At 41.9% G+C, this 13,013-nt stretch overlaps 1 protein-coding gene across 1 annotated transcript in view; it reads right to left on the reverse strand.

Moving 5' to 3' along the window:
* Window positions 1-13,013, reverse strand: part of kcnh1b (potassium voltage-gated channel, subfamily H (eag-related), member 1b) — a 99,090-nt gene that overhangs the window by 47,135 nt on the left and 38,942 nt on the right. The window contains exon 8 of the mRNA XM_067416320.1: window positions 17-216. Coding sequence (XP_067272421.1) covers window positions 17-216 — 200 coding nt within the window. The remainder of the gene's footprint in view (window positions 1-16; window positions 217-13,013) is intronic.

The following is a 13,013-nucleotide window of genomic DNA, read 5'->3' on the forward strand; positions in this document are numbered from 1 at the left end:
AGACTGTGCCAAGTACCTTATCAGTGTCAATTCCTCTGGACATGGACCATGTGGAGACGATATAGTCCATGACCCTCTCACTGAGGCCCTGGGGAACCTGGTAGAGCTTCAGGAAGTCTCTCACGCTGTTTAACATCTCATGGTAGCGGTTGGTGTTGGCATACATTTGCTGGAAGATGGTAGTTACATTACCAAAGATGGTGGCATAAAGGAGAGCTAAAAAAAAGAGACAATGGGTTAACCTGATTCTGAAGTAAAAACAGTACTTAACAAATAGAAAGCTACAAATAAAGTGGTTTGATAGGTGCTCTTTAGTTTGAGAAGCTTGTCAGATTCAAACAATTCAATTGGAGTTTAGGTCTGTCTCTCAGAATCTATTAAGATTTTTTTAAAATGACCACACAAAAACTGGTCCCACTTTGTACTAAGCCTCTTTAACCATGTCATGACATTTAAATGTATAATTTGATAAAGACTTGGATTCCCATCCTAAACATAGACAAAGTTTCAAAAACTAATGTTGGACGTTTGATGGAGTATTTCTGTGTCAAAAAATACTCCTTCCGGTTTCTCACAAGTTTCGGAGAGTTTTTTTCGAGTATGGGTCGGCTTGATAGAGCGGAAGGTCCTTGTATGGGCCGTATGGGTTCTTCTCTCGGTAGGGTGCGCGCACGCGCGTGACTAGAGCGAGAGAGGAAATGCACGCCCATAAACAGCTTCTGTCACGCCGCGCTCCACTTTATTCCTATGGGTGACGTCGAGCGACTTCAACGCTTCAGCACAGCATTTCGGGAAGTCAGCGCTGCATTTGAACCGATTTGAACACAGAAATGACGGGAAGCTTCACAACATCACTTCAGTCGCGTCGCAAAGTGGATTTCAACAGTCCTTGCTGTCACAGGACTTCACCAAATCATACCAAAGAAGTGTGTTTTTGACGGAGCGGTCTCAGCGATAAAGGTTCGGTCCTGCTTTGGAAGCAGTCGATGAGTAAAACTGCTTCAAATGTCTGTGCTGTTGGCTATCGTCACGTGATTAAACATCAGTAAACGACACGATCGCGTGCTTCGTCATTCAAATGCGCTAACAGACTCCATTGTTGTTCTCTGTACGTTACACTAGTCTGACGTGCAAAACCGTTTTGCTTGCTACTGCTAAGGTTTAGTCGCATACAATAGTCCATAAACCGAATCATGTCCTCATAAACTGCGAGTAAAGACAAATGTTGACAGGGCACTAAATACAGTACATACCACAGAGACGGACGTCCTGCTGTTGCTACTTCTCCTGTTCAATTTATTTCAGCCTCCGAATCTGATTCTGGATCATATCTGTAACCAGGGCCGGCGTTTGCTATAGGCGAGCTAGGCGGTTGCCTAGGGCGACAATTGTGTTAGGGGCGCGAGCGCGCTCTAGTGCCGCGCATTACTACCCATTAAGCATAGAATCGGAACAAGCGAAATACAACAATGTTCATTAAACATGATCATCATAGGGCGCCCCCTCAGCCACACGTTTTATTACTTATCAACCTGATTATTAGATTGAATTGATGGTGATTATTGATTATTAGTTCAGGCGTTAGGTCAGGCAAGTGCTCATTTTGCGCTTTCATCAAAAATTAGGCATCTAAACCCCGCGGATGTAACGTTACAGGGACGGAAAAAGAGAAAAAAAGAAAGGAAGAAAATTGAAAGAGAGCCCAGTATAGAGGTTAGTCTTCTTATCTCAGCCAATAAGTTGTCAAACAAAATAAAATTACTTATTTTATAAATATTATTAATATTGTCACTAAGCTATCACTTGCTAGTTTTCTACATAATTACTATACGTATTGCAAACATAACTTCACTGACAATAATCTACAATAACCTACATGGATGGCATTTAAATATCAAAAGTCCAGTTCGTTATGAATATGGATAACGTATGCATGTTATTTATGAAAAGTACAAACTACGTGGGCGTCGGAAGGAAATAAATACGGCCTCTCGGTTTTTTTTTTTTTTTTTTTTTTTTTTACTGGAGCAGCTTAATGAAAGATGCCATATTATTTACATTAAACACAAACATGCTGTGTTCACCTAATTCTTTACAGTGGCTGTAGTGTAGTGGTAAGACGCACGGCATCAAGATTTGATGCAGATCGATCAGTGGTTCGATTCTGCCTTTTGCCACACTCGCTCTATTCCCTTTTCCCATCACATATCAAAGTGGAAAGGCATATATTTTTAATAAAAATTGAGAAAATGTTTGAAAAGTGGAAATAAAGCGTCAAACGTGTTTAATAATAAGTGCTTCTCGGTTAGGGGTAGGCCTAGGAAAACAGACATGTGCTGAATTAGAGACGATAAAATTGAGTGGAGTGGGGTGGGGGGCGCAAAACTCCATCTCGCCTAGGGCAACCAAACAGCTAGAGCCGGCCCTGTCTGTAACGTATTAGCTGAGAATCGATAGCCATGGGTTTCTCCACGCTTGAGGACGTCACCGCTTTGCCCACTCGTCATTCTTTAGCTCTGCCCACACGATACGCCTCCAGGCGCTCAGTTTTTTCCGGAAAGACTCGGTACAGCCTATATTTCTTTTATAAATATAATAAAACTAAAGACTTTTCTGAGATATGAAGGATGCAATACTACTCTATAGGTACTCAAGATTGACATGAGATTGACTGAAACTGAGTGTTTCACCCCCCCCCCCCCCCCCCTTAAAAAAATCAGCAAATTCTAAACTTGAAAATAAAACAATTGAAAGTGGGGGTAAATCACATTCTGAAGTAAATGCTTTTCTCTAAAACACTTTGGCTACAATTATTGGCACCCTTTTATTAAATACTTTTTGCAACTTCCTTTTGCCTAAGATAACATCTTAAATCTGCCCCTCCATTTAGAAATATTGCCTTTGTATGCATGCAGTAGACATCGAGCCTACATGTCCTGTCAAGGACATCCAGCAGGGTTGTAGTCTCAGAAACCAGACACTTGCTTGCTCTGCAACCAACTGAACCTCTGACATTCGGATCTCAACTGCTACAGCCTAAAAGCTGCTGATGTCTTCTTTGGGTCCATTAGGCTACAATATTGATCACAGTTCCGATTGAAGCGTTTCACCAGGTGAAGCTGAAATGCTCAACCTCAGCATGTACTATTTCTCCAAAGGACCAATGCAGATGTGATGGCAAAGATATTCACAAAAGCTCCAAATTTAGAGTTAATCATTCAGGTGGAATTAGAGGGATACTATAGGATAAACAGTGTTATTCAGTAGGAAAAAAAAGAAAAGAAAAAGGAAAAAAACTACACAACCTTTGCAGTCTTAAATGGCCATGACATGTCATTCTTGAATATCGTCACTGCAGACAAACGCAATTTTTGAAACCTCTCGTCTCGCTCCATCAGCAATATGGTTACTTTATAGCCCTGCTTTATTGGATCAGTTACATTTCAGGCAATTGGCTTCCAGGTCAGTGCTTTTTTACCGTCCCGTCACCCTCTGTCGCCTTCCGAGGCCTCCCTGCTCCCGAGAGGTGATATTAATCAATCCCAGCTCTGCATGTGCAGAATGTTAATGATGATACGGATCTGGTGAAGTGAAAAATCCTGGTGGGATTAAAGGCAGCGGATAGCTGATTTATTACTAGAGAATGGGTGTCTATACTCTGCAACAGTAGAAATGTGTCAACTGGTACAGATTTTGCAGTACAGTTTACACAGAGGTGCATTGCTATCAGCGGGAAAGACTGCTTTACCATTACATGGGAGATCGGCATGGAGGAATATAAAGGGCCCTATCATACACGCAACACCAATGCGATGCAAGGCGAAACGCAAGTTAAATTTTTCACATCCAGTGCCACGTTGTTTAAATTGCAAATGCACTTTGCAAATGCCCACATTTGCCCATGGGCGTGCTGGTCTGAAAACCTGGTGTGTTCAGGTGTATTGTTGGCGTGTTGCGATTTTGAGAAACTGAAACCGACTGTGCCATTGAGCAAGAAAAACCTGGTCAAAAGTTAATAGCGCAGTATTTTACGCTTCAGACTATGCACTTAGATGACATCAAAGCAAATTTAAAAGTGCTGGCTAATGCTAATTGTAAATTATCTAAGATTATTATTCACATCGGCACTTATGATGTTCGACTTCGCCAGATGGAGATCATCAAAATTAACATTAAAGAGGTGTGTGAACTCGCAAGTATGATGGCAGATAAAGTTTTTTTTTGTTCTTGTCCCCTCCCCGTTAAAAGGAGTGATGAGATACTTAGCAGATTATCATCACTCAATGGCTGGTTGTCTAAGTCCGTAAAATAACATAGGGTTCCTAGACAATTGGAAAAGTTTTTGGGGCAGACCTGACCTGTTGAAAAGAGATCCATCCCTCCTGGGCTGATGCTGCTCTTCTCTGTAGTAATTTGGCACAAAGTCTTAGTGCTGAACCTTGACTTACTAGGGCTCAGGTTAGGAAGCAGAAGGACTGGCTTACCTGACCGATGGTGTTTGTTCCCCGAATTAGTAAACTAAATAAAAAAATTGAATTGATGTTCAACAAATAAAAACAGATATAATACAGATGAACAAATGATAAAGTGAATGGGTGTGAATGAGTGAACCAGATCGTTAAAATAGGGCCCTAAGTAGTGCAAAGATTCAGAGTCAAAATTAGATTGATAGTTGCAAAATTACATAAGTTGATTTAGGGGGACACAATTTTTTTGTTGTTGTTTAAAGTTGCCTTGCAATGTCAAATCTTGCTGCTAAAAACCTTGCATGGTGGTTGAATTCATATCCTATTACATTAACAAAAGAAAATGTGTATTTGTATTGTATTAGTGCGGTTAAATAGATTAATCGCGATTAATCACATCCAAAATAAAAGTTATTTTTACATAATATGTGTGTACTGTGTATAATTATAAATACACACTCGTCGTACATTTAAGAAATATTTGCATGTATACTCTATACAGTCCCTGACAAAAGTCTTGTCGCTTATCTATTTTCTAGAAATACCTGATATTAACCTGACTTTAAATTAATTAATTGGTGTTAGAAATAGCTCATATGAAAAGCTAAAACCCTCCCAAATGATGTTTAATGCACTGAAATAAATAATTTTCACAGAAAAAATATTTATCATTCTATCAAGACAGAAATCCAAATTTAATATCTTGTATGACTTCCATGAGCTTGAAGGACTGCATCCATGCGGTTTGGCAAGGATTCATACAATTTATTGATGAAGTCATCAGGAATAGCTAAGAAAGCAGTCTTGCATGCCTCCCAGAGTTCATCAATATTCTTTGGTTTCGTCTTCCATGCGTCCTCTTTCATCCTACCCCACATATGCTCAATGATGTTCATGTCTGGTGACTGGGCTGGCCAATCCTGGAGCATCTTGATCTTCTTCGCCTTGAGGAACTTTGATGTGGAGATGAAAGTATGCGATGGAGCACCGTCCTGCTGCAGAATTTGGCCTCTTTTATGGTTGGGAATATAAGAGGTAGCTAAGATTTCTTGGTATTTTAGACTATTGATGTTGCCTTCCACCCTGCAGATCTCTCGCACACCCCCATACTGGATGTAACCCCAGACCATGATTTTTCCACCACCAAACTTCACAGTTTTCTGGGTGAATCTCGGATCCATTCTGGCTCCAGTAGGTCTCCTGCAATATTTACCGCGACTGTGGTGTAATTCAACAGAAGATTCATCTGAAAAATCCAACTTCTGCCACTTTTCCAGCGTCCATCCTTTTAGCAGGCTGTGGGCCTTGGCAAATGCCACACGGTTTTCAATTGTCTTTTGTTTAGTGCTGGCTTCTGGGCACTGATTCGACCATGGAGGCCATTTCAAGACAGAATCCGACAAACTGTTCTGGTGGACACAGAGACTTCAGGTGACCAGGTCTCGTGGAGCTCTGCTGCAGTGGAAAATGGGCTGGCCTTGGATTTTCGAGCCAACAAACGGTCCTCTCGAGCAGTTGTCTTGCGGGGTCTGCCTGACCTGGGCTTGTCAAAAACGTCTCCAGTCTCTTCAAATCTTTTTTTTATCCTCTGTACTCGACGATGAGACACATTGAAGGTGTCTGCCACATCAGCAGTGGATCTGGTCTTCAGCCTCTTGATAATGAAAACTTTAGTCTCTGGGTGAATCTTAGGCATGTTTGCAGAGGTCTAGTTGCAGTTGATGTAAAGGTCTAGTGTACTGGGGTTCTTTTTATACACACTTGAGACCTAATTGATCCATTATTAGTCACAGGTGAAGCTCATATGACAAGGTGACAACACTTATGTCTTTGCAAAAATTGACTTAATGGGCTTTACCAAGCTGTGAATATTAGAATACTTTTTGAAAGTTTAGTTTTTCACTGAAACATTATCACAAAAGCTGGTGGGATTAAAATGAGCCATTTCTTGTAAAAATATCTTGATTAGAAATATATTTCAGCGGCACTTTACGTCAATTTGTACACAAGCGACAAGACTTTTGTCAGGGACTGTATATATTTATATAATCTATCTATCTATAAACATAAATATTTCTTAATATACATTATTGCACAGTACACACATATATTATGTAAAATGAACTTTTATTTTGGATGTGATTAATCGATTTGAAAGCACTCTTGTATACAATATATAATATACAAAAGTGTAATAGTAAAATATGTAAATTCTGGGTAATTTGCATGTAAAATGGACCTTCCTAAAAACTCTCCTTCAGATTCACAAATGCATCATAATTGCAATAGTTAAATCATGTGTAGGTTAATGACTTCCTATAATTCACAAATAGGGCCTGCGTAAAGAATGGCGCACTGTGTGGACACTGATCCCTCATCAGGTGGACCGTAGAGAGGAAGGCCTGTCACTGGGACAAAAGGAAATATTCATCACCGCCGGAGAGTGTAAAGCACACAGTCTAAAAGAGAACACACTAATACACCTGTGGTGACAGCAGGCTGTGACGGAGCTCAATTTCACACTTCATAAAAGCCTGAATAAATGTTGTAGACATCAGTAGAGGACAGTATTATTACTTCGTTACATAGCCTACATTTTATTTTGGGAAACTTTTACTTCTCTACATTCCAAATCATAATGAATTTGTTGGATTGAAAATAATAAGGATATGTGAAATTGAACCAAAAAAAAAAGACATTTGCTTTGTTGTTTTCAACCCCCATCTTTCTTACCAGCCTTTTATAATTCCTAAAGACAAAGAGATGCTGAAGGCCTGTAAGACAAAATGTGTCACATCTTTACAGTGGGGGAAGATATAATTACCTGATTGGTCAGTTTGAATGTCTCACATTATGGTTTCATTTACATGGTCAAGAAAAGGATAAAAGAAGATTGTAACTGTTACTCTGTCTCTTGATTCTCTGTCTCTCTCTTCTCGGGCCTGCTCTTTGTCTCTTCTCTTCTTTTGCTCTCTTCTTCTCTTTTGTTACTTTCTTTCTTCTCTCTCTCTCTCTCTCTCTCTCTCTCTATCTCTCTCTCTCTCTCTCTCTCTCTCTCTCTCTCTCTCTCTCTCTCTCTCTCTCTCTCTCTCTCTCTCTCTCTCTCTCTCTCTCCCTCTCTCTCTCTCTCTCTCTCTCTCTCTGGTAACATTATGTGCATGCTGGGTACAATTAATGGTATAAGTTTTTATCATCTCATACAGATTTTGTGATTTAATCATATATATTACAAATTATGTGCTAGTTAGTTTTGATTCGGTATTGACTTTTTGACTTTGAAGGCCTACCTATTGCAATACAATATAGTCACACTATATCAAAACTCGCCCACACATTTTGCTATTGTAACCGCCGTTGGTATCTGTTGCAATGGGTGGGAATAGACCAGAAATGTACAGTTTTCTACAATCTTGCTGATAACATTTCTTTAGTCATTCAGCAACCCTGCAGCCTGAACCACTGTAGGCGAACAACCCTTACGTCCACCTTTTTAATCCGCTGCACTTCCTAAAACATATTGTTCCTTGTTATTTTGAACTGAAGAAATCGACACCCGCAAGAGAGTCTGATCTGTAGTTTCAAATGACATAAAACTAGTTTGTTAGCCTAGCGTTCCTCTTAAATTATGTCAAAGGAGTTCACCAGAAAACTGAACATTTTTTCATAATTTGCTCATCCTCATGTTGTTTCTCTCTTCTGCTGAACACAAAATATGATGCCTATCACAGCATGCATATATTAGCTCCGTCAGTGTTATAAGCTGCTGTCGGAGCTAATTACCCTCCTCCATCCCCAGCTCCTCCACTCGTCAGTCAGGATTTGGCATTCCCGATTCCCCTTGAATCAGACTCAATTCCCAAATTAGGTTGTACATTTTAATATTGACATTAATGCTATCTGCAATACATCGTTGCTTCTGTTTTGTTATTGCTGCTCTCCTTGCTCTTATTAATGCTAGGTTGCGTGCTAGCTAAAAAAATAAATAAGCAAGGTCCATCGAGCTGTTTTACTTTTAGTGTTAAATTACTTTTGTACTTGTACTTGTGCTTCGACCACTTCTGGTATACACAGGTCAGAGGTGTGAGTTCATCCACTAGTGTGACCATCAATGACAGCCATACATCCAAAGTTGAAGTGTAATTGGGATACTATTCCAATATTGGAAAAAGTATCAAGCAATAAGACCATCAACGGTACTAAATAAAATCCTAAGTCATATTGTGTGAGAAAGTGCTCAATGGGTGAAACAGGCTTTTTTATAGAAGAAACAAAGCTTGCTAGTTTGAGAAAAAAAGAAAGAAAAAAAAACTGAAAAAAAAATACATTTAAGACAACTCAGAAATAGTAAGGTCTTAATAACTAGAGTAGATAAGGCGGGAAAAAAATATATTTTTGTGGACTTTTCAAAAAAGGAAAATTCTCTCATTTAATCACCCTTATGTTGTTCTAAACCTCTATGACTTTCTTTGCAGGACACAAAAGATTTGTATCCAAAGTCAATGGTATCCAAAACAACACTGCACCTCACTAACTTTTATTGTATGGGCACAATAAATTATCCACAGATTAGAATCTTAGGCCCATTTCTCATACATGCAGGCTGTTTTATTGTTTTATTGTTAACTGTAATTAACTGTATTGTTGGGGCGGCAGTGGCTCAGTGGTTCATGTAGGTTGTCTACAAACTGAAAGGTTGGTGGTTCAATCCCCGGTTCCACCTGTCGAAGTGTCCATGAGCAAGACACCTAACCCCAGCTGCTCCCGACGAGCTGGATGGCGCCTTACATGGCTGACATCGCCGTCGGTGTATGAATGGGTGAATGTGAGGCAAAAATGTAAAGTGCTTTGGATGGCCATAGGGTCTGTTAAAAGCGCTATATAAATGCAGTCCATTTACCATTGTTCTTCACCATGTGGAAATGAAAATCAGTCATGAGGTAAAGCCACGGCTGGTTATGAGAATGTAAGTTAAATCTGTTTGTTTGACTGTGAAAATGAACTGAAAGTTTTCTGGTGATAAATTTAAAGGTCTGCTTCTTCTTTATGATTTAACTAGTCATTGTTATGTTTTCATAATGCAGCTATTGAAAAACAGAAGAGTCAATTCAATTATATTGCCACCATTTTTTTTATCGCAACAACACGAGATCAAAGACATTTATTATACCTGTAAAAGTAAAGGTTTACCAAAATTAAAATACTCTATGATAGAAAAAAATTACTTAAATACAGTAACAAAGTAAATTAAAAGCTACTTCATTACTGTCCACTACTGCATGGTTACAGTACTGCACAGTAAACTACTGCTTAGTGTTACTACAGTAAATCCGTAGTAAATATCGGAGTTTGTGTATATTATAAATCCTTCTTACTGCATTGTTCATGACATGTTTCTCCTGTTTTCCGCATCAGTGCTGTTGAGACAGCTGGGTTTTAGACTAGTTTAAATCACTATGTCCTGGTTTCACAGACAATGCTTAAGGTCCCAGACTTAAAATAATGTTTGAGCTGTTTAAAACTACTTGCACTGACAAATCTTAAAATATTCCCATGCCAACACCAGTAATGTTTTTTATTTTATTTTTTTATTTTAAGGCATGTTTATAAAAGCTACTTAAATGTCCTAATTGAGCTAAAGTCTAATCCTGGCTTAATCTAAGCCCTGTCTGTGAAACTGTCTAAGACATGTGGGTTTTGTATCAGAATTCTGCACTGAGATCAAACACTTTTCACTGGATTGAACAGCTCTGTTTAACAATGGTAACAATGGTGTTAAAATAGGTCTGTGGATAGATGGATGATTTTTTTTGTATAACTGAAAGGCTTGTGTTCTTCCTTATCGCTCTACGGATCATGTCATGATTGCCTCAGTTCCTGCTTTAACATCCTGCCAGGGCAGGTCCCAATTCACACTTAACTTTTAAAGCAGATCATACATTAAGAAGACGGCCATGCCATCACAGCTCAGTCATGCATTAATAGCCTCCATAGAGACGAGACTCTCTCATGCAAAATAAGCTGTACGAGACTCTGTAATGATGAAAACACAGTCACAGTCTTTGTGAGACAGACGGTGCATCCAAAAACATATTCTTCCCTTACTTATAACAGTAAAATACAACTAATAAAAACAGTAGTACACAATAGTTCACACAGTAGTATGAACAATACCCGATTGAGAATGAAATGCACCAAATTAGAACTGAAAAGACTGGAACTTAAATACTGAACACAAATGAGATAATTAAACAGACACAGCTGAACTAAATTAACTCATAATGACGTTGACCATGGAACCTAGGAGTTGCGGGAACCAAAATCAAACAAGCAAAACAGACTGAACATGTGACATTATTCCCCCCTCCCAGAAGCTGCAACCTCATGCCACATGCGGGTGGGGGGGAAGGTGGGGGGGTGCACTGTTCTGCTGGTGGCTCTGGCTCAGGTGACCACAGTTGTGCAGGTTTTTCAAACGCAGACTGTTCGCCAGGAGAAACAGACCTCTCTGGACTCTAGTCATGGGATGGAGCGCTCTCTGTTCTCTGGTCAGGTGGTTGAGTCCTCTATGGACTCTGGTCAGGGGCTGGAGTCCTATATGGACTCTGGTCAGGGGCTGGAGCCCTCTCTGGACTCTGGTCAGGGGCTGGAGCCCTCTCTGGACTCTGGTCAGGTGGTTGAGTCCTCTTTGTACTCTAGTCAGGGGCTGGAGTCCTCTATGGACTCTGGACTCCAGTCAGGGGCTGGAGTCCTCTCTGGACTCTGGACTCTGGTAAGGGGCTGGAGTCCTCTCTGGACTCCGGTCAGGGACTGCAGTCCTCTCTGGACTCTGGACTCCGGTCAGAGGCTGGAGTCCTCTCTGGACACTGGTCAGGGGCCGGAGCCTTCCCTGGACTCTGGTCAGGGGCTGGAGTCCTCTCTGGACTCTGGACTCCGGTCAGAGGCTGGATTCCTCTCTGGACACTGGTCAGGGGCCGGAGCCTTCCCTGGACTCTGGTCAGGGGCTGGAGTCCTCTCTGGACTCTGGACTCCGGTCAGGGGCTGGAGTCCTCTCTGGACTCTGGACTCCGGTCAGAGGCTGGAGTCCTCTCTGGACACTGGTCAGGGGCTGGAGCCTTCTCTGGACTCTGGTCAGGGGCCGGAGTCCTCTCTGTACTTTAGTCAGGGGCTGGAGTCCTCTCTGAACTCTAGACAGAGGCTGGAGTCCTCTCTGGATTCTAGACAGAGGCTTGAGTCCTCTCTGGACTCTAGACAGAGGCTGGAGTCCTCTCTGGACTCTGGTCAGGGGCTGGAGCCCTCTCTGGACTCTAGTCAGGGGCTGGAGTCCTCTCTGGACTCTGGTCAGGGGCTGGAGTCCTCTCTGGACTCTGGTCAGGGGCTGGAGCCCTCTCTGTACTCTAGTCAGGGGCTGGAGTCCTCTCTGGACTCTAGACAGATGCTGGAGTCCTCTCTGGACTCTGGCCAGGGGCTGGAGCCCTCTCTGTACTCTAGTCAGGGGCTGGAGTCCTCTCTGGACTCTAGACAGATGCTGGAGTCCTCTCTGGACTCTGGTCAGGGGCTGGAGCCCTCTCTGTACTCTAGTCAGGGGCTGGAGTCTTCTCTGCACTCTGGACTCTGGTCAGGGGCTGAAGTCCTCTCTGGACTCTGGTCAGGGGCTGGAGCCCTCTCTGTACTCTAGTCAGGGGCTGGAGTCCTCTCTGTACTCTAGTCAGGGGCTGGAGCCCTCTCTGTACTCTAGTCAGGGGCTGGAGTCCTCTCTTGATTCTGCTCAGGGGCTAGAGCCATCTATGGACTCTGGTCAGGGACTGGAGCCCTTTCTGAACTCTGGTCAGGGGCTGAAGTCCTCTCTGGACTCTGGTCAAGGACTAGAGCCATCTATGGACTCTGGTCAGGGGCTGGAGCCCTTTCTGAACTCTGGTCAGGAGCTGGAGCCCTTTCTGAATTCTGGTCAGGAGCTGGAGCCCTTTCTGAACTCTGGTCAGGGGCTGGAGTCGTCTCTGGATTCTGGTCAATGACTAGAGCCATCTATGGACTCTGGTCAGGGGCTGGAGCCCTTTCTGAACTCTGTTCGGGAGCTGGAGCACTTTCTGGACTCTGGTCAGGGGCCGGAGTCCTCTCTGGACTCTGGTCAGAGGCTGAAGTCCTCTGTGGACTGGGGACAGGAGCTGGAGCCCTCTTTTTGGACTCTGGTCAGGGGCTGTACACAAACGGTAATTAAACCGACATAGGGGAACTAAATTAACTCATAATGATGATGACCATGGAAACAAGGAGTGGCAGGAAACTGAACAAAGGAATAAAATCAAACACAAAAAAACAGACTGCACATGGGACAGTAGTAAATCCTAATTTAATTTATACAATCATGCTATATAGTATGCAAAGTAAACTCAAAGTAAAATGGCAGTATCTACTCATACTGTACATGATTTCAGACGCAGCGTGTGGTTTTGTCCTGACCAGTTGCAGCAAAGTGAATAATGACATTGTGTTGTTTGTGTGTTTTTTTTTTTGTTCTTTTTTTTTTTTTTGTAATGTAGCACTGGGTAG

This window comes from Pseudorasbora parva, chromosome 14, assembly GCF_024679245.1.
Source record: "Pseudorasbora parva isolate DD20220531a chromosome 14, ASM2467924v1, whole genome shotgun sequence".
NCBI classification, from domain to species: domain Eukaryota; kingdom Metazoa; phylum Chordata; class Actinopteri; order Cypriniformes; family Gobionidae; genus Pseudorasbora; species Pseudorasbora parva.